This window comes from Diuraphis noxia, unplaced genomic scaffold (genome assembly GCF_037042655.1).
Source record: "Diuraphis noxia isolate RWA-SAM2 unplaced genomic scaffold, SU_Dnox_SAM2 contig0005, whole genome shotgun sequence".
NCBI lineage: Eukaryota > Metazoa > Arthropoda > Insecta > Hemiptera > Aphididae > Diuraphis > Diuraphis noxia.
The window spans coordinates 13,427,001-13,450,645 of NW_028301715.1; the positions used below are offsets into that span (position 1 = coordinate 13,427,001).

Here is a 23,645-nt window from a genome sequence, read left to right on the forward strand (position 1 = left end):
CATTATTTTTTATTTTCATTAAGTAATAATTTACAGTTAAGACTAGTATAATTATTCAAAATTATTCATATTTGCTTAATTAGTATTCTAGCTGCAACCTTCACTAACATAGGTTGTAGTTAAATTATTGTAATAAGTATTACAATATTATGATCGGTTATTTATTGAATTTACGTAATTTATGTAATATTAAATTGTCAATTTAACGGCAATTGAAATAAACACAATTCAATGTAAATATAATCAGATACTTTTACTATATAGTTTCCGGATATTCTATATCGTATGCGTATTTTATAAGTCAAAAATAGCATAAATTACACAAGAACTCGATAAGACCCCTGTGGAACTTGAGTAAAATACTTTAACGATCCCGTGTGCATTTATGATATTTATATTTATAAATGAGACATCTATTATAATAATAATGATAATTTATTTCATAAACTTTAATTGTCATAATTGTTTTAATTATATGTACTGGTTTGATTTGTCTAAATATTAATAGGGTCGTTTGCGTTTAGTTGTATGTTTATTTGAATACAGAAAATATCATTAAAATATCGATTGGTTTTGGAGTCATATTCATGAAAATATATTTATTCTTTGGACTGATGTAATAACATCGCGTCTATATTGCTTATAAGCTTACTATGGTAAGTTTAAATATTATGATTAAAATAGTGTATTTCGTGCAGGAAAAAGTTTTTATCACTTATTATTTAATATATGATGATCATTTTGTTTTTAAAGTTACATATTATAAGTCATACTCATATAGCTAGTATAGATACATACTGCTCGCTCTAAGCACATAATATAATATATTATACGTCTGAAATGTTAATATAATGTTTGTTGTATCTTGTATATACATGAAACAGTCTCTGTTCCTTATCGTTTATAATGCTACAATGTTGAGTATAATATTAATGCCACGTGTTATGGAGTTGGCGAGGAAAATGGTTTAATACAATAATAATTCATATTTAAGATATTATGTCTCGATCTGAAATTTCAGTAAAACGAGTTTAATATTGTAGTTTGTAATATATTGTATTTTAGTGACATTATATAATTGTGATCTCTTCCTAAGCTCGAGGAGAGGGTTGACCCCTGGTGTGCCAAGAAAACGTCTCGGGAAGTGTCTAAAGTCACTGTGTCCCAATATTTTCGTATAAATTAATTAAAATACATCTATGGAAAACAATGTCACTGTTATTTACCATTTACGGTTTATAAAGGTGTACTTATACCGGTGCAGATATCAATACGACAAATCCTAATGATCTTATATAATAATAATAATAATCGTGACTTACCAGTGTGCATGCCGATACGCAATTTGAGTTGGTCGTCTGGTCTGTGCTTGATGGTGAAACTGTGAACGGCCGATCGCAGAGCGAGTGACATTCGGGCTATCTCGCGGGCGTGTAAGTTGCCGTTGCGAACCGGAAGTCCGGACACAACCATGTATGCGTCACCGATGGTCTCTACCTGTAATTGAAAAAAAAAATCCCCACAAAATACGATGACGATGTTTTCATAGTAAGTTAATTTTTTTTTTTAGCTTGCCTTGTATACGTCAAAATTCTCTATTATAGAATCGAAACACGTGTAAAGATCGTTAAGTAGATCTACCACTTGAAGCGGAGTGCTTTCGGCGCTCAGAGACGTGAAACCAACGATGTCACTGAAGTAAATTGTCACGTTGTCATAAGTTTCAGCCACCACAGATTGTCCCAAAATCAACTGACTAGCAACGGATCTATATGGTAAAAAAAGAAAAATCATAAAAATATTTTTTTGATTAACTAATTAATTGTAAATTAAAAAAAAAAAAACACCATTAATTATTATTGGTATAATTCATATGAAATATTTTTTAACAAAATCTTTTGATTTCATCACTTTTTGGTTTAAAATACTAGTAAATCAATCCCAGTTAAGGTGCATTTTATTTTTGTAAATTAGCTTAAGCACTATTTTTTTTGCATTCAATGTGACTCACAGAAGTTCCGTTCTAAAATAACTATTCTAGCTATATTACTTCTTCACATTATAATAATGCTTTAACATTTGTTCATAGTCGTGATTTAAAAATTAACCGATACCTACGTAAATTATGTTTTAACAATAAAATGTATTTTGAAGAATGGAAAAATAGTTTTTTTAAATTTTTAATTATTTAATAGAATTATAAAAGTAAAGGCTTCAACTAACATGTCAGGAGTGTCATACATATTTTCCAATAGGCACAAATACCTATCTAATTTTAACTTGATTTGACTTTGCTTATTATGACTTCTAATAACTACATTATACAGGGAATCAATATATTTATGATTGCAACATCATAATAGTATTAAAAATGCACTTTGAGATCAATCATAACAATAAAAATAGTTTTAGTCTCATTATTATTAATAAAATCTAATGAATGAGGAACGGCGCCATAGTTTGACTAAAATAAAAATAAAATGCATGGCAGGCTGCACAAGAAATGAAATGAAATGAGAATATATGAAATAAAAAATCTTAGTGGAGTTAATTGCCAATATATATTGATATTTTAGGGTGACTGTGCACCAATAATATCTTGAATATATTTCTTATAGATATCTTTTACTAAGTATCTTGTTATGAGTGTATTTAAATATTTATACATTTTAAATTTTAACTGCTGTTTGGTAAAAAGCTTTAAATTATATCAATATATGCGAGAAAATAATAATGAAATGTACATATTCACAATAGTTGTATACATGTAAGTGCTATTATTAGTTAGTTAATGGTTTGCAATTCATTAAGCATAAAATATGTTTATTAATAATCATAATTGGGAATGTTGACCAAGAAATAATATGTTAAGATATAAACTCATAAAAATATATACATATATTATGTGCGAAAAAACGTATTATGTGCTTGTCAATAATTTGTAACCATAATGAATGGATTTGCAATAATTAAAATTCATAAATAATTTTTAATTGGAAAATAAAAAAAAAACTATTACGTTAAAAATTATTCAACATTTTTTATCGTCAATGTAGATCACGTGGAAAATCAAAATAAATTTAACTTAATCAACTTTTGGGATACTATTTAATGATAAATAATAATAGGATAACTCTTCATCGTGATAAAAGTAGACGAAGACAAATCAAAGCATGAATTGGTTTGGAATACTATCAAATTCGTACCTAGTGAAATATCGACGAATTTCAATTTGGTTAGGTTGGAACGAAATTTATATGTAATGTGGGTTAGGTTAAATATAAAAATTGTATATTAAACTAAAATAATAATAGTCAAAATTATTGCTATCAACAACTTTTTTTCGGATACAGATTCATATACATAGTATATTATTTATTGTATTTTTAGAGGAAATCAGAATTTTATTTATTATCCTGCACCTCTACGAACATTTTTTCAAGTATTCCATTTGTCCATAAAAACCAAAATAACGGATTCAATATTAAAATTGTTTAAGTCAATGGTTTTCATCGTTATGGCTTATTGAAGTATTTTTAAAAGTATATTTTTTTGTGCGCGTGCGTTATTGTTAAATCGAATATTTATGTCATTGTAAATTACAAATTTGATAAAAAGTGGCAAATAAAATAATATGTCACACAACGGCCAAATTTGTTAACAATTATAATATTTAGACCAATTTATATGTTTAGGTAGATTTTATTTTTTTCGACAATTGTCATTTGTTTCATACAATTAAAACATAAAACATATTAAAGGAATATAACACAATATGAGTACTAGACAGAATGATGATAAATACCGCAGGGTGTTAGGGTACCTATTCGTTTCGATTCGCATAATTCAGAGCAAGGCTGCAATGCGTATTGCATTGTAGCGTTTTATATTATTACATCTGAGACGAATGATAAATCGTCATCGCACTTGGAAAACGATTCGGAGCGAAAATTGGTTTAATGTTTACTATACATTATTTATGTCGTTTTTCAAATTTGAAGTGTTCATAAAAAATAAATTGGGAATAACGATTAAGGGGCTGATGTAAACCCCGAATAGCTTCTATACAATTATGAGTGCTACCCTGTCGGTGTCTTCAAAATGCAATTAATATAATGCTTACTCAATGTACTATACATTATATTAGTAAAAAGATGAGGTAAAAAATAAATGAAGAAAAAATATAATAATATGTAATCTCACAGATGTTCGCTGTTGGGTAAATAATAAGTTACATAATGTACAACCAGGAGTCTTATTACGATATTGTAATATTAAATTATAATTTGGTTTACGATATTATTATTTTGTATTTTGGATTTACGTAATGTATAAATGTATAGGTACCACGGTATCCGTAACAAAAACTTTCGGAATAACATGATATTGTTATAACTTTTGGGGCGGTTTGTTTAAGTTTCAACAGTAAATATCAATTTTAACAAAAGTTGTTGTGCAAAACGTAGGTATAGGTACGAAAAAGAAAATTTGTACACGCAGAATCTGATACTCGAATTCAAGAAACGTTTTTCTCATGTTCTTTGGCTCCATAAATCTAGTGTACAGTAAGTTACTTTTATGGAGGAGTGTCAACGATCCGCTCTATATATGTGTTTGTGTCGCATCGTCGAAAGTATTGACTTATTTTACGAATTTTAATTTTTATGTATCGACGAACACAATAGATTTATAAATGGTGAATTATTTATCAATAATGCCTCAACAGTTCGTTTTCGATTGACGAACTAATATAGTAATATGGTATAAGGTACACCGAGTTTTAAATCCTACATTGTTCTAACTCTATAGTAGTGTCAAATGTTAATTTTTTACAAACCATATAAACAATGCCAGTACCTACTTATAAGTTATATACGAAGTACGAGAAAAATTGAATAATAATAATTATATAATTATAGGTCTGTAATACAAAGTCATTTTAATTAAATCTCTTAGTATTGTCAAAATAATATTATCTGCACTTTTGATACTATCTATCTTTTCCCCAAGTTGAAATAATATTCCAAATCAATTGATTTCTTTAACGAAACACTACTTAACAGCATTTATTTACATGTAAATTCGAGCATTGTATACCAGGTCGATCAATTTAAATAAATAACTTTAATTCAAATTCTTTAAATGAACTATTCGTAACTCGTAAGAAATAAAAACGCTTTTACTTTTCAACATGGCGAAGTCACTTCAATAGATAATTTCTATATTGAAATTTTCGATTATAACTATTATTATGAATTTAACTGTAAAATCGTCGTTATTTTAATTTTTAAATATTTTTTCTATTGATTTGACAAAATAATAATAATACTAATTAAAATTAAAATACAAGGAGAAATAAAAATTTATGAACATTACGTATTAGCATATTATTATAACGAGAATTATTTATAATACCGCTATTATCATCATCATCATATTGTCCGTTTCGAACGCCGATGAGAAAATATTTTCTACACGAACGTTGCTCTGCACGGTGATTGATAGAAGTACTACTTATATTGCGATTTCGATTTTACATGGACAATCGCAACAGATCGTAATTTATTGTCTCAGTGTTTTTCGATTCACAATAAACGATTGTTGTAAGGATAAAAATACACCAAACCTAACCTAACCTTGGAGTTTACTGCCGCTAAGTCACATCGAGCTCTTTGTCCTGCGAATATTTTCAGTTCCACGTTGTTGCGAGGAAAACTCTTGTCTCGTTTATAATCATTTTCCTCGGACTTAAGAATAGACTTATTCGGACTTGGCGGAGGAAATGATCGCCAGACGGATACAGAATTTTTCCTTTATTTTTTTTTTTGTTTTGTGTGCACGCGAATCGACTCGTCAAATCTCTGTTAGGTGGCCTCGTGATTCAGACTAACACCGAACTTCCGCAAATCCCACCACGCACGTCATCAATCATTTCGATACATCGTATAAAAGTTTCATTTTAAAAATCGTTTACGCGCACTATCCATCCCTAATAGTCACACATACCTGTATTATCGATAAAAATAAACAAATAATAATTTATATTATTATATCCTCGGGAGTTAATGACGTGCGAGAGATTAGCTCAATCCAACGACAGCACTCGATTACCATAGGCACGCAATGACAGCCTAAATATATATATATATTTTTTTATTTTGATTTGTATTTATTAACCATACGGGCTTGACAATCAACATTACATAAAAGCGATTACAGAAGACGTTATAAAAATTAATTAATAATAAAAAAGAATAATATTATTATACAATTACAATTACTATTATACCACATAATGATCCGAGTCACACGATCGCAAACACTACATTCTCCCACATTTTTCTTGTACTATATATGATTTATATATTATTGCTTAACCTAGTCGGTTTCTTCTTATGTCTGCTAAAAACTATACTGACTGATACTTAATACCCACTAAATATTATTCCACACACGTTTACTTAACCTAGTCAATATTTTTAATATTAATAATTTTTTATGATTATGCATGCACATAACATCAGGGTCTGCATTGGCACACGACATTATATAGACGTCTTTAAAGGCACATTTGCCATATAGACATATAGTTGGTGGTGAAATGCAGAACATAGAAGAGGGCGTTGGAACGAGATGATCGAGAAGGAACTTTGAAGCAGATTAGAGAGAGAAGGACCAATATTATTGTATAAAAGACCGGTAAGAAATTTCATTCCCCCGATTTGATATTGTGTTATTTTTGCACTCGCCAAAGGTTAGTGGACGTCGAACATCGGAGTGATTGTAGATGAATCGTTTGATACATAATATCATATTAAATATTCATTTATATTTGACAACCGACGATGAGTTCAATCGATACACGTTTAACAGTTTGTATAAAATACGCGTTAAAATTAATATGGACTGTACAGAAGACACGTCTTAGGAATGATATAATATGATATGATTGATGTGTATTCATGGGCCTACAATTTAAACATCTCAAACGTTTTATAATATTATTGTTGGGCGATTTGCAAAACGGATTATAGAAATATATTTTGACCGGGAAAATAAATGTTACGGGAAACGCGAATGCTGCAGATATTCTGAAGGTCACTCTGTACAGATAGTAAGGCTGCAGGGGCATAACCTTAGTCGTTAATATTAATAATGTTAATATTATTTCACGCAATTGCTTTACTTTTGTGTGTTATATACTAGCCATGGTGATGATCACATTATTCGTGCGACAATCGACCGCGACATGTCTATTCAACTCATATTAGTTATTAGGCACTTATTTTTTATTGATCATTAAACATCGAGACTCCCAGTGCTTTTAGTATATATTTTTATATTATATGTACTCGTTGTATTTTTTTTCAAACATGTTTACATTATTTTCGTCCATCGTTATATGAATCAGGTTTTTATTTTTCAAAAATAATTTGGTATTTTTTTATGTTGCTATTGCTGGTCTTGGAGACCCAGAGTTGAGTACACTTTTTTTATGACGTCTGCTATGTTGTCGCTCGTGTATTATCTTGTATTGAGTTAGGATGTGTTTTACTATCGTGTATAAATATTACAACTCAGTGTTTGCTGTTATATCGATACAAATGTTTTCCTCTTTCACGGTTTTTATTTGTTTTTGTAATTTTAAAATTTTCATCAGTACGTACTACATATATTATTATGTATTCTCGTTTCTCCATTCGATTTGTAATACAGACGAGCATTCGATAATTTCTGGAAACAATGTTGAAAACTATGGATGAACCGATGAAGTTAGTGATGGTCACTAACGAATACTGCAACTAATAAGTAACGTGTAAGTTCTGTTCGTAGTCTGTTCAAAAGTCAATACATTAATATGTCGATATCGCAGTTAAAATAATTATGACATGTTCTGAGATAAAAATAACAAAATCATCAGTAAACTGCCAGATAGTCGGATAATATGACCCAAAAATTCGATATTGAACTTAATATAGGCGATCAACCCATTAAAGTAAAACGAGCTCAACTCCAAATTTAAAAAATACAAAAACCGTTTATGACTGTGATGATTTTGTCTTAATAATTTACTGTCTACATTTCTTGCATCAGATTTATTAATAAACTTAGTTACTACAATATTATGCCATTGGCGAAAAGTGATTTTATAAAAAATATTAAATTATTGATCTCAATTGGTATGTAAAAGCATTTATAATCTAAATAATATGTTAAATCTGCAGTACCGCATGATAATCTGAATTTAAAGAGAGAAAATGATACCATGATTGCGTTTTACGACAATATATTTGACAATTAATTAGATATGATTTTTTTCGATTAATATTCGCGACCAAATTCGGATTTAGTTACTGTATTTCCGACGCCATGTTTGTTAAAAAATTATCCAAGATAAATTGAATGTTTTTATCGTCTTAAAAAAAAAACTTAATGGGATATTTAATATATCATCATAAATTATTCTCGCGAGTTAATTTGGCGTGATATATAAAAATCTGAAATACGCAAATACGACAAAGTGAATAATAATGTTATAATGAGTGTATGTTACCGTTTGATTATAAATTAAATATATTTAGTACATTTTACTTTGGAAATTGTGTGGATTAATAGTTTCATAAAAAGGAATATAATAATGTTAAGTACAAATGTGTAATTTGTTTTTTGTCTTGCAGAGTAGGTATACGATTTATTTTGCATTCGTTATCATTAAAAATTATTACTAGGTACACGGCGCTTTTAAATTTAATTTTAAAGATAAATAAAAATAATAATAAAATCCGTCGTAATAACATCAGATCGTTAAGTTGAAGGGAGAGAAAAACTCGATCAACGCGGTAGTAATATAGACGCTATAATAAATAATTTTTGAACATTTTAAATCGACATTTACAAATGATAAATGAAGCTGTTACGAACTTATACGTGTCAAGCAGTTTTTCATCGTCCCGTTTTGAGCGTGGACTTATATCCGGTAAACACAACGGCACCGAATGGCCGCTCCGACTCTTTATTTAGGTTTTTTAATTATTTCGAGGAATTTATATTACTTTTTAGAGCTAAAAAATTCCTTCATTCTCTTCTTATACACCGTACCGAATAAGTTAGTTTGAATCACGGTTATAGACAGACATATAATTACCTATACGATTAATTATTTGAGTTATTAGCCATCAAAGGTTATAAATTTATAATTAATTATTAACTTGACTCGAATCAACTTTACCTACTAATTACTGTTTCGGGGATAGGTTATTATAACATATTGTGATATATTAGAGAACCATTATTTATTAAACATTTTAGCTATAAAAGTTATGGCAATGTCGGTATGGGTACTGTAATATAATGCTGTTGTGTTAGACTATGGCAGCTTTAAGGCGAAACTTGTATCATATTATATTATATAGTTATTAGTTAAATTACTCTCCTCGTGCAGGTCTATATCACATTGATTGAGCTGCCTATAGCGGTTGTTTTGCCAAGCTATCAGTTTTGTTCGATATCTCAGTGTTTTGAGAAAAAAATTGCTACTAACCTTATGAATCTTAAATGAAAATCATACGTTATTTAATGGGTACTATGTAAATTATTTATTATTTTTTACTGCTTTTGTATAACAATAATTTATTCACACTATAATAGTTTAATAAAATACAACTTTTGTTTAAATTTAAAAAAAATATAATTTTCGTTTAACAAATATTGGAGTTTTAATATAAAGTTTATATTTTCATACATAATGTATTGCTAAATGGATACCATAAACCATTTTAGGTGGATGTTTAAACACCTTTAAAAAAAAAAAAAAAAAAAATATTTAGACATTTTAATGAAATAAGTATATTAACATTTCTTAATAATATCTTTATAAACTGAGAAAACTGTTAAATATTCTTATAAAATATAAGTTTATAATGCTATTAGCCAAGAAACATAATTATGTTAAGCTTCTTTGCTTTTACATATTCATAATAAAGGTTTAGTTTTAGAAATTTAAAAAAATCAGCTTATAAAGTGATAAAAATGTCAAAGAACTACAATCGAATTTATAATTTTGGAATTAAAAGATCTAGGAATTTGTATTTACTTAAAGCTGAAGTAGTTTTACAAAGGGTGGAGATTTGTATTATATTATTACTATTTTCGTTGTGAGCAATTAGCATGTCGAGTCGTGTAAAACTGGGCAACACACTTTTTTCGTTTATTTAAACCAAGTGCAGCTGTCGATATTTATACCAAATCCTATCCAGTTTTAAGGAGTAGTTAGTTAGTTGGTTGGTCATTCCTACTTCACGAGCTGGTATTGAATACCTGATTGTTAATCGATACAAATCAAGTTTTTCTAGTTATATTTTACAGGTCCTAGAAACTTATGATCTGCTTTCATAGACTAAAATACCATTGGACACGATTTAGAAACATATAAAAGGTTTACGATTACTTCAAATGAATAGAAATGATATTATACATCACACTATCGCCAGAGTAACCAGGTTTTCTTAAATTTTGGTAAATGATGGAGGATCACAGGAGTACAAGATTGAACAATTCAATCATTATGATTTATCTATGTGATAGATTACTATACTTTACCTACAGAAAATCAAAATATTTATGTAAATTAAATATGTAGAGATGGTTGTGGTCTTTAATAAAGACTCGACTGACTGGAATAATAAATTATAATATGCTCTACGTTCCTATATGTTCCATTGACTTAGGCAAAATCAACGTGTGCGACAAAAATGACGTCATGACGGGTCAGTAATCTGCAAATCGTTACAATATGGAAGACAGACAATCGGTATAGTCAATGAAAATAATAGAATATCAACTGGTACATTGTGACGTCAGCCATTGCGATCAGTACTATTACATATCGTGAAACACGACTACCTAATTATTATAATATCAGACATGCGGACGGTATGGCATATTGAAATATTCATGTTTTCAAAATGAAAACAAAACTTGTTTTCGGTACAAGCGTATTACATAAAAAATTCATTCGAAATTCAAGACACATAATTGAACTAAAAAGTCAAAACTATTACGTTTGGTGGTTAACTTTCAGAGGAAATTCGGTATCGATCGTTTCTCACCTAGTTCTGTAAGAATTACTTATTTTATTTGAGCCATAAAAACACAGCATGCCCATTAAACATTTAACGACAGATTTCGAATGGAGTAAGCCTTAAAAGCAAATCCTTATTACATGTATCCGTTTTTTTTTTTTTTTTTTTTTTTTTTTTTTTTTTAAATTTGTTATAACTTTTTTTTAATTATATAATGTAGTTGGGTAGGTACCTACTTACCTATTTGTTGTTATATTTATAATAATGGAAATGCTTTTCGCACGAGTGTCGGAAAAATGCGATTAATGGGTACTTACTTTGGAAGTAATTGGTACAGTAGTTCTTCGCATTTTCTTTTTTCTTCTAAATAGTCTGCAGTTCTTTCTTCGACCAATGCTTCTAAATTGTTGGCATACTGCTCCATACGTGATAACAAGTTGTCGAGAATATTGTTGCTTTCGTAGTCCCTAAAAAAAAAGAATAATAATAACAATTAACAATCATTAAAAATGTTATGATACTTTGAGACTTTGGTATCTATCTACTGTGTAGGTGTAACTTATATTAGTGATTGATAGTTTAAAATATAAAAAAGTGGATATCGCTCTACTGTACAGTATAGGTTACAAGTGGGTTATTGTAATGGATGGAATTAAATTTGAATTCAATGGTATTATATCATTGTACCTATACGAAAAACTATTCTGAGCGGAGACGGTTTATCTGTCTAGGTATATTATAGATTAATATTACTTATTATTAATATTTATTAAAATATTTGATTTTCCGTCGGACATTTTTTTTTGATAAAGGTAAACAAATTATAAGGAATCATGAATTAAATTTTCAAATCTTAGATTTAAAAAGAAAATGACACACACAAAAAAAACACACCTCATGGTAAAATTAATACATTCCTCGCTCTGCTCAGAATCTAAAATAATATTATATTAACATTATTAATATATAATTATTGATAGGTATTTAAATAGAATAGTTTAATAATTTAACATAAATACGCATTTAATATCGAATAACTGTGTTACGTAAAATTGATGTTATTGGATGATTAAATACATCTTTTGGTTCAGTTTAGTGTGAATATTGTTGAAATGAGTTTAAAGGAAACAAAAAATATATATGTTATGATTAACAATAGATTATTTAAAATTATTTTATGGAAAAAATCAAAACACGAACAACTTTTATTAAAAATAAATAATATTATAATATTACAATTTAATTATATTATGACACTGTGGCTCTAATAGCATTGAAAAAAGGTACAAATTATTCGTTGAGTAACATACATATCTAATAATATAAATATAATAATTTTAAAAGCAGTTGCAAGCAGTAATGTTCCTGTGTAGATTTATAAATCGTTCAACCATTTAAAAACTATGTCAGTGATTTATTTATGATAGGTACACCACACTCAATAATGATTATTGGGATTATTATTATGAAAACAATTATTATTGTTGAATACCTACGTATAATTTACTCTCGTATATTTTCTTCTAAGACTTAACCTCTGCATTTCAATCATTAAAATCGTTCCAATAAACATCACGTGACTTTATACGGTTTGTTTTTGAAAAAATCCGATACTCCTAACCCCCACAGTAGCACAGTCTTTAGAGTTAAACATCTCGCCCGTCGTTTGTCCGAGTTATGTCGTACGTGACTTTTGAAGGTGTTCAGCTCCCTCTTACTCCTTACCCACCACCCGAGAAATGGGCACAGTGACGTATAAAAAACCTTTCCGCCAAAAACCGTGGTAATTTGTTCACCTCACCACGGTTATAGAAATTTATTTACAAAATGCCGGGAAATCCTTTATCGCGTTTCCGCTCGCAGCAGATTTTTATTACCATGTCCGGAACCCACGTGCCAAAAGATATCGCGCAGAAGAACAAAGACGAAAACCGACTGCAACAGTTTTCTTACAGATGGAGTAAAGTTATTATATTATTAACTATTAATAATATTGTATTCGTCGGGTGTCGTTTATTAAAACAATCCGTCTCTGAAAGCATGGTCGTCGTAACGTGATTTTTAACGTTTGGCTTAAGCGACCGTAAAGAATGTATTTTACGGTCAGTTGTAGGCATGTTGTACTTTACGAGTGTTGGGCATATTCAATAACTATCATCTCCCGAAATGATTTTGAGAAATCATTGTAGATGTATTTTGGCCAATGATATTATAATAACAATATTTTCAACCCGATAATATTACAATTTATACTTTAAAATTGGATAAATACAATATAAAATAGACTGAAGTAAGATATGGGATTTTAATTCTAATTTTTTTTTACTACAAAGAATCATCTGATTTCATGTTATTGTTGAAGATTTTTTTTTCTAAATGTTCGTCGATCAGAATAACACCGGTTCTACTGTGCATATAAATGTGCTTATAAATATAATTTAATACATTTTAGTAATTCAAGAATATAATACAACGTTCAATTTATACCAAGTATTAAAAATATTATATACCAAAATTAACAACAAGACAAATTATTTTTGAAAATATAACAATGTATTCAGTTATGTTTAAATTTTTAATTTTTAATTCACTATTTTATTAATAGGTATGCATTAAGATAAATAATTAACTCTAAATATTAAAGTATAAAATTATTTCCCAAGCTTAAGGGTGTATAAAAAATTTAATAACTCACGAATTGGTAATTTTTTTAAATACATATACAAAAGGGATGATACTGCAAGACAAACATTTCTTATCTATCTGTTAACAGCCCGATCGTGTACATAATCTGGTTAGTTTATTTTACAATATATTATAAAAACATTTTCAAATAACTTTTTTCACTATGTTGCATGATATAATGGATATTAATGCATCATACTACTTTTTAAATATTTCAATATTGGCTATAACCCATCAATTAATAACCTAATAGTGATTGTTTTCAGCACAGGGTGAAATATCTGTAAAATCTGTTTTTGAAATTTATTGGATATAAATATAAAATTCAGTCAAGAGTAAACGTACAATAGTTGTATTATTCCTGACATTTAACTTGGAAATGGATGTTTATGGATTTTATGCAGTTTGATGTCAGAAGCAGTTATCATGGGACACAAATTTAAGTGGTTAGAACAATTAGTTCCAACCTCTTAAATTAAATGACGCTCGCAAGTAGTTTTATGAAAACTTGTCACGAAATCGTTGGTCTCCGAATGATGTATCTGGATTAAAATTTAATCAAATGTCAGGGTTTTGAATTTCAGTGGTTTTGCTTAATGGCAACAGCAATTTTTAAACGGTATTTATTTTATTTAAAAAAATCTCCTAAAATAGAAATGAATGAAAAAATAAATACAATTTCATTTATTTTAAAACTAAAATAATTGGTAGGGAAAAATAAACTATACTTATTGAAACGGATGGATGGATGTGATTTTTATTTACCTGTGTTATTTGAAAGTTTGTTAATGAATTTTTATTGTATATTTGTAGGTATTAGTCATTGATTATAAATGTTTCAATAATGTGACTCTCAAAGACCCAATGACTAAATCACAATTAATTTATTATTTTAAATAAGTAGATTATTATGTATATAACTATTTAATTGATATAAAACTATAAAAAATATTCTGATAATAATAATAAAAAGGATTTTCCTTTTAAAAACTTATAGGAAAAATTAAACCGTGAGCTTAAAAATAATTAAACAGACGCATTATAATGGCCCCATATTCCTATAATATGCCGTGTGGGTATTCTAAATGGGTCATGAATATAGTCCGTATAAATTACAATTAATACAAAAATGTGTCATATTTTATGTGAATTGTAAAATCCATTAAAACTAATACATTATTCTATAATTATCTTTAGTATTATTGATTCAAAAAAAACTTTATTTATTTTTGTTTTGTACATATATGTTAGTATGGTGGACAGTAGACACATAAATTATGTTTTCTAACTGACACAAAGTACATTTTTTACTTGTTAAGGAACTTAAATAATAATAGAGTATCATAGGTGCTATTTATAACATAAAGTCTTAGAGATGATATCGTAGTTTACTTTATAATTTTTGTTTCGATAAGAATAAAAAAATATTTTATAAAGCTAAACTTTTAGTCATCTTTTTACTATTTTTTTTTCTTTACTAAAATAAGATAAATTTCTATCGTATCAAATTATTAAATAGCTGCGTATGCATTTAATCATCAGGCAATGAACTTTTATCTACAATATTTGTAAGACAGATAAATAAGTTTTAGTGCACATTTATTTACATTTAACTTTATTTACTATTTTTTACAATGTATTGATTATTTTTTCATTCTATTTAAAAAAGCTGTATACAATTTGAAGTAGCCACGATAACCATTGGAAATGATTTATCGTTATGGACTGGATAAAAAAAAAAAAAATGAATGATATGATTCAAAAATGCCTCTTGATTCCTTTTCGGGTTATTGTGACAATTACGAAAAAAATTGTTTTTTATTTCATTTTCATTTTATACTGTCTTTGAACAATACCAAAATGACAAGGGATACACATTTTTTTTTAAGTTTTTGAAAGGCTCTTCAATTTCTGAACCACTCAATTTTAATTTCGATGAGCTACCCACTATACCTCCGATTCGTATAAAAAGCACGCGTCAAAAAAGTTATAAAGTGTACTTTTTTGACTGCTTAATGATGATATACTAGTTGTAATTTACCAGTTGTAAAATATAAATATAAATAGATTCATGAATATGTATTTTTTTTTATTAATGTTTTTTTTTTTTTTTAAGAAATATATTTCTATTGTTTAGTAAAATGCAGACAAAGTTACCATTTTGAGTAGAATTAATTAATTATTTTTGTCAGCTATAATTTAACGTAGATAATTAAAAATATTTTAATACATAATACTAAAATTTAAAATATAATAAGTACCTAATCAGATTTAATCGTAATAGTTTACAGAATACAATATAATTTGTTTTTGAATTATTTAGGATAATAAAAATATAAGTTTAAATACTACAGTAGCAGCCTTTATGTTGTTAATGTTTTAAACTATAACGTCAACTGATACCAATGACTAAACGGTAAAATTTAGTGATCGGATTGGTAATAATAGTTGACTGTAGTTGTCACTATGAGTATTTAGGGTTCGTTTAATTGAAGAGTTTTCTGCCAAATTAGAATGAAACGCGAAATATTAAATTTTCAGACTATTAGCCTTAATTTGTAAGGGTGTGTGGCAAAGTTACAGACGGTTAAGCTTTAATTAAACCATTTGGCATCTGTTATGTCATAATTATAACCATTTAATCAATAAATACGTTAAGAATCGAATAACTTTAATATAAAATAAACTTATAATTCTGAGTTGTGATTGATAAACACGAATATATGATTACAAAAATAAATATATATATACTCGTATATATCGATCAAGTGTGAATTTATTAATATTATAAAAACTTTTATTATAGAATACATTTGTAGATGAAAATGTCAAAAAACTAACTTTGAAATTAACTGATTTCTGTAAAAGTTATGTTTATGAACAACGCAACAATAATAATTATAGTCATAATAATTCACAGCCTATACGACATTAAACCATAATTGAAATTGTATAAGCACAATATTGACGAGGAAAATGTTCGATAAACGATAATTAATTTATGAGACCGATTTGCAGGCGTATTGTTTAAATGCGTTTACTAAGCTTGCCATTAGCCAGCTAGAAATTTATAAACGCAGCCTTTACGTGCAATTTTAACGGTTTTAGGTACTGTGTGGGAAACGCGAAACTTTTGAATTACATATTTTACACAAGAGAGATAAAAGCTGAAAGTTTGGACTGGTCACAAAGGGCTTATATATAGTGCGTTTGTGTTTCACCACAGGAGAAAAGAGCGCTCCCGGTGAAGCGCCAATATTGGAATACAAAGATATTGTATAAAGGTAAATGAAAAATTAAGCCAAAAGTCTTTGATAGCTCACTTGTTTAATTTCCGTATGACTGCTTTGAGTGTGGTGAAATCAGGTCGGTCGGCCGGGTCTTCGGTCCAGCATCGTTTCATCAACACGCCCACCTCCTCGTCGCAGCTTAAATCCGCTACACTTGGCCTTAGACATTTTTCCTTGCTCTTCACGCTGTCCACGATTTCTGTAATAAAGTAAAAAGAAATAAAAAACTATTACTATTACATTTATAGGTTACGTCATAATAATATAAGTAGGTTAGGTAACCTAACCTACATTTAATTTTTTTTTTTTTTTGATTAGATTGTATTCGAATATCATTGTATAGGAACGATCCAAAATGTAAACAGTGCAAAGTATATTCACTATAATACCTATCTTAGTATACATTTCTTTATGTTGTATATTGCGAAGGGCCAATATTTTTTAGTAAAAACATAATGGTAAAACGAAACTTGTAATTATTATAGATCACGTCATGACATTAAGTGTATTTATTGTATTGAATAATTCTGAAAAACTTTATGTCAATAAATTATTCACCGAGCAATCTAGTCGAATGATAATATAAACATTATACATTTTATCAATATACAACACGGAAAAGATAAATCAAATTCTAGATAAAATTTAATTAATGACATAATCAGTTTCAAACTCGTTTGATGGATGTAACGACGCATAAACGAAATCGTTAAGTTCATAAAAAATGACGCGACGAATAGATTAGCCGACGCTATAGCGCTAAACATGAACTATATTTATGTTCCACAAATATTTTGATCAAATAGCTTGAAAAATAACCAAACTAATAATTTAAAAATATTACTATATATTAAAAATATCGATGTTTTTCATATTCAAACAAGTTAAACTATATTGACTTTTAGATACATATTATTTATGTTTTGTACATATTTTGAGATCAAAATTTATTACTATAAAGCGAACATATTATTTAGTTGCAAAATTTAAATTGATGCATCCAAAGAGAAAAACCCGGATAGCAATCAATACACTTATTGAAAAAGCAAATTTATTTAAAACGACGGTAAAAAAGTTCTTTTTTTCAATATAATTTTCGCTTTTGAATATCGTTCGAGTAAAATTTATAATATGATGCCACCATCAGCACACTACTAGCTGTATTATATAGTTTTATGGTTATTCTCGTATATACAGAAGATTGCAACAAAGTTTCTATGCTCAAGTTTTGATTTACATATTAACATGTTTGTCGTTGCACTTGTACTACAACATCTGGTGACAACCTAACACGGCGAAACTCACGTATTTTATGCGATGAAACAAAGCACGTTTCAGCGTTGCACGTATAGTGGCTAATGAACTGTAGTTATGGGCTGTGAACACTGAACAAGCACAAAAGGTGAATTTCGGTAATTATGAAACATAACATACATTTAACGTTTGCTTTACATAAATCACAATGAAAATAATAGTGCGATGTTAATATAACTCATATTATAACTATTACAACAATTAAACGCGTTTTGTTATCACATCATCAGTAATCACATCTGTATTTTGTTATATCGTATTTTATTAATCCTGAACACGATTTTAAGTTAAAAGTTAACTATGATTCGGTCGTGTTTGTAATGTTAAATGTAGATTATTTTTATGACTATTTCAGCGGAAACAACACGTGTTTACCAGTTTTTAGTTAATCTGAATTAAAGTAATAAAGACCGACAAATATTTATTTAAAAACGTTTATTAATTTGTCTTTTACAGCAGGTATAAGAAACGTGAGTGACGAGCTATTTTTTTTTAACGGACAAAAAATGTCACAGCGAGAATATTTTACAATAATAATAATTATTTTTCAGTAAGCTAACGCCTAGTGTATGCATCTGGTTGCAAAATAACGTACGTTCGATTAATAAACCGTTTTTATTCTTTTGACGATTTCAATAATATGGTTACGATTTGCGACTCACGCTCGAGCGAATACTTATAATGTAGACTTATAGGTACTGCGTTTGGATGTTTTAGTTTTATGGTATTATCAACTAAAAAGTGATTCATCGGATCTCGGAATATTTTTGAAATGCCTCGATGGTTATAACGGCGATTGTTCGCGCTGCATTCATTTACACATATTGTTATCAACAAAACATCGATCAATATCGATCGAAACTAATTGAAATGAAAGACGGACCGGATAATATTATAAAATGTGAGTTCAATGTTGTACACGAAAGCTGATTAGAAAATCGAGATGAAAGAAAAAAAATAATTGAGAGCGAGAAAGAGAGAGAGAGAGAGAGCGACCTCTGTAGTGGTTGAATCTGATCCGATTTGAACTCGACAACGTTGTTCTGGAACTGGGGCGAAAAATACCTAGAAGATACGGCATATTGTTATTATTACAATATCGATGTTTCATTACAACACGGCGTCCATATCGGTGGAAATGCACATATTATAATATAGTGGAAAATATCGTTACATCGACGAGGGTGGTCTCAATAAACCAGCATAATAGGCATACAACTATGCAATAGCAATAGGTGTCGTATAATGACCAGTGATAATAATACGAATTGAAATAAAATAAAAGTTTAATCATCAATATAACATAAATACTTAACATACCATATACAATTCATATTATTTGTATATATATTTGTATCATATTCATTATCTTATATGCCTACATCTTTTTTTGTTTTTCTTTATTATGCTTTATAATCGTTATGCAAATTAAAATTAAATTATACTATGTATATCTAAAACGCCAATAACCCTGGCAGTTAAGGCGTATTTCTAAATAATAAAAAAATAAGTTTAATCACGTTTCGTGTATATTTGAGAATCACTCGCGCGACGATATTAATATTATAACGAGTGTTAATGACGATAGAATATTACGCTAAAATTGTAAACAGAGTAAGACTGAACAAACTGACAGATGTTATCAACCTCATCACCCATATAATAACATTATATAGGTATTTTGAATTACATTCTTCTTTAGATATTATACTACGGTTGTTGATAAGGTTAGGTCAGTACATTTTTTCGTTCAGAAACCGTATTACGGTTTCTCAAAAAGAACAATGGCCGTAAAACTCTATTATATTGAACAAAATATCGTTAGTACGGTGTTATAATACAGTTTTCGGAACACGGTTAGCCTTGTGTCCAGTTCGGACGGATTAAGATTCCTGTAATAATATTATATTTAAAAAAAAAAAATAATATTTTTGAATAGAACATAATTCACTAAAAGCCACTACCTACATAGTTTATTAGCTAGCCAACTATTTGCCACATATATCCTATACACCCCGTATAATAAGTTGTAGGTAATACGCGCATTGCAATGATTATCATGACATTAATGAGATGCGCGTTGCACGTCGTTTTCGACTCACCGCGGCAGTGCATCAATGTCCTTATTTTGCATAACCGCAACGCCGTCTCACTGCGAACGATAATAATATCGCTGTGTATTCCGGGACTGTCATATTATTATTATTATAATTATCATACTGAATGATATAGACAATGTTACAATAATGCACACTAGAATAATGTGAAATAATAAATTTGAACTTGTTCCGTCTGAAATGAATTGCGTAATATGCAAATAATAATACACATTTATATAATTATAACATTTATCAAAGTATTTGGCAAAGACAGGGATAATTATTAATATAGTCAACGTTAACGATAACAGTTGAAGACGAGCTGTTTCAGTTAGAATTTTGTACTACGAGTTTTTCGTTAAAACGACAAAATAATCGCGTGATTTTTTTCGTATAGTGTTCTGCTACTATTATTATACCGAAGGTAGTCGTTCGGATCACTGCCTTGTCTTTTTTTTTTTACGCGACGTTTTATTGGCTAACGATGCCAGCATATTGACAAGTTTATTTTATTCGCAACCTTCACAATGGTTTCGCCGATGAACGATACGGTTCGGTAACTGGTCTTGGTTATCTCCACGGAAATGCCAAGTAGTCGTTTTCGTTTTTTCGATGGTATCGACAGTATAGTAATGGAATAAGAACCAATGGGACATTATAGTACCTATTGAATAAGATTATTAAAGGTAGCCAGTAAACAATAACAGATAAGATCAGTTTAGATTTGAAAATTTTTTTTTTTTATAAAATTTAAATTGTAAGTCACGATTATCTACAAATATAATACTAGGCATTATTAATGGTTTGTAATTTCGATTAAGTTTCTAAATACTGTAAAAAAGAATGTATTATAATAAGGTAATTATAATATTTGAAAGAAAAGTTTTTCGTAAAAATAGGATACCATTTGATGTCTGTCATTAATTTTGTCAAACTTTTAAACAGAATATCACGTTCAAAAATTGAACAATGTTTTGCGTATATTTTATGGCGACGAATTTTGATTGTATACGCCAAAGATACTCCATCAGCTATAAATCATTAATTGCTTATATATTAAAAAATAAAAATAAAGTAGTATTGACAAATGCCACAATCGCAGGTTTTAGAGATCTTATTTTAAAAGATATAAATAGATCAATTTAGAGTCCATTTTAGTCCAAATCAAATTAAATCTGATAAAGTTTTAATTTTAATTTTAAATTTTTTATAAAACTTTTTCATGGTATCAACATCTGATGAATTGTTTTGTGCTTTAATTCAACATAATATTATTGTTTATAATTTGATGATTGTTTTGAATTAATATTTCAAACTAAACTAGTTATAATAATATCATCATACTGTTTTTAATTTTTAAAAGAAAACAAGACTTAATTATAATAATATATGATAGGTAATTTTTAAATGTCATTTGCCATTAAAGAAAAAAACTTTTGCAACAAATCATCACCATAAAAAAAAAAACATTTTTCCATTATTTTAATTTTTAATGAAGTTTTTGGAATATACAATGCAATTTAATCTCGAATCTCAATTTCATCCAGATAAAGTCAATACAAATAACAGAACAATAATGTTCGATCACTGAATAAACATGAAGGTGTTTTTTTTTTTTGTATTGAATAAATTAAATAAACTTTGATTTTTTCTAATAAATTACTATTCTACTTTCAACATAAATCTAGTAAATATTTAAATAAGTTTTTAAATTTATAGTGTTTATATAATCAATATTTTACATAAACATCCTAAAATAACCAATAGGGGAACGTACATTTTGAAATATATATGTTTGAATGTTACAAACTATAAATACTCGATATTTATCAAAGGCAATTTTATTTGTCTCGTGTTTTTCATTGATTATAAAATGTTTAATTATTATACATTTTTTTATTGAACATATATGACATCAGTAGCAATGGCCATTAGTCACAATTAGTAAACCAGTTTTTTTTTTTTTTAGATTTTATTATACAGATTGGTTTTTTTTATGAATTTGAGAACCCGTTCGATGGTGGTATCGTCCGGTCCGAGAGCTGCGTCCAACATGATGGGTATACGATTGAATTTCTTCATTTATCCGTAAATTGGCATCATTCTGTGATTATGTTTATTATACATTTTATATTATTATTTGCGGTATATTATGTTTTTTTTTTTATAAACTATAAAGTTTTTTTTGTTTATAAACATATTCACTAAAAAAATATTAGCTTATAATACTTTGTTCTTGTATAAATGTAAAATATGTATTGTTGAAAAATATGAAAGTAGTAAAATGTAGTACATTAATATATATTTATTTTTTATGCATGTACCTACCTATTTGCGGTCGTGTTTAACAAGGTTATGCTCTTACGGTCTCAGAAATGTCAAAACGGAAAGGCCCAAAAGTTCTTTCAGAAAAAATTAAGCCACATATATTGTGATGCTAAATCTGTCTATTCTCTTATCCTTTACATAAAATTTCAAAAATGAAAAACTACGAATTAATTAATATTATGTTTATTTTTATAATGGAAGCAATGATAAATTAGAAAAACACAACAATGTGTTGAGTATATCTTTTTTATCCATGAATATAATTCAGCTACTAAATATTTTATTTAAATTGCGAAACAGTTTTTGTTTTCTGTAATTCACGTGACCTAAACGATAAATTTATAATTACAGTAAAGTAATTAATATGCATTCGTTCAAAAAAAAAAAAAAAATATATATATATATATATATTATAATATAATTGACAGGCCATACCCATAAAATGTATACTGTATAGAATCTAAATAATTTACGTCACTTTTATTTATTTTATTTGCACAGTTATATATATAATAGTACGTCGTACGTGTTTTTGAAATAAATTAAATATGTTACAAAAATATGTTTTAAATATATAACGTTTAAAAGATTTTGACACGACGTCAAAAAATGTATTGGAAGTGTTCGGTTGGTTTTAAATATAAGTTATATTTAACTTTTTTTTTCTATGTGGTATTATGCAATGATATATAGATGAACCTTGTAAATAAATCAAGAAACTTTAGTAAATAGGTCATACACGATCAAAAGCGATTCGACAGTTTTGCCTATTAGGTTTTTTTTGCGATTATTTGGTTTTTTCGTACATGGATTCATCTGAAATGGGCTATACGTCCATTGGCCATGGA

At 28.1% G+C, this 23,645-nt stretch overlaps 1 protein-coding gene and 1 long non-coding RNA gene across 3 annotated transcripts in view; one reads left to right on the top strand and one right to left on the bottom strand.

Moving 5' to 3' along the window:
• LOC107162117 (atrial natriuretic peptide receptor 1-like) overlaps positions 1-23,645 on the bottom strand; it is a 298,392-nt gene that overhangs the window by 15,958 nt on the left and 258,789 nt on the right. For both annotated transcript variants that reach the window (XM_089229378.1, XM_089229379.1), the window contains exons 15-18: positions 17,090-17,255; positions 11,399-11,548; positions 1,576-1,768; positions 1,323-1,497 (exon numbers count right to left, since the gene is read on the bottom strand). In XM_089229378.1, the coding sequence (XP_089085504.1) occupies positions 1,323-1,497; positions 1,576-1,768; positions 11,399-11,548; positions 17,090-17,255 (684 nt within the window). The remainder of the gene's footprint in view (positions 1-1,322; positions 1,498-1,575; positions 1,769-11,398; positions 11,549-17,089; positions 17,256-23,645) is intronic.
• LOC149054936 (uncharacterized) lies at positions 1,433-22,753 on the top strand. Its single transcript, XR_016192093.1, has 3 exons — positions 1,433-1,548; positions 1,605-1,775; positions 22,439-22,753. It is a non-coding gene; the product is annotated as an uncharacterized LOC149054936 (long non-coding RNA).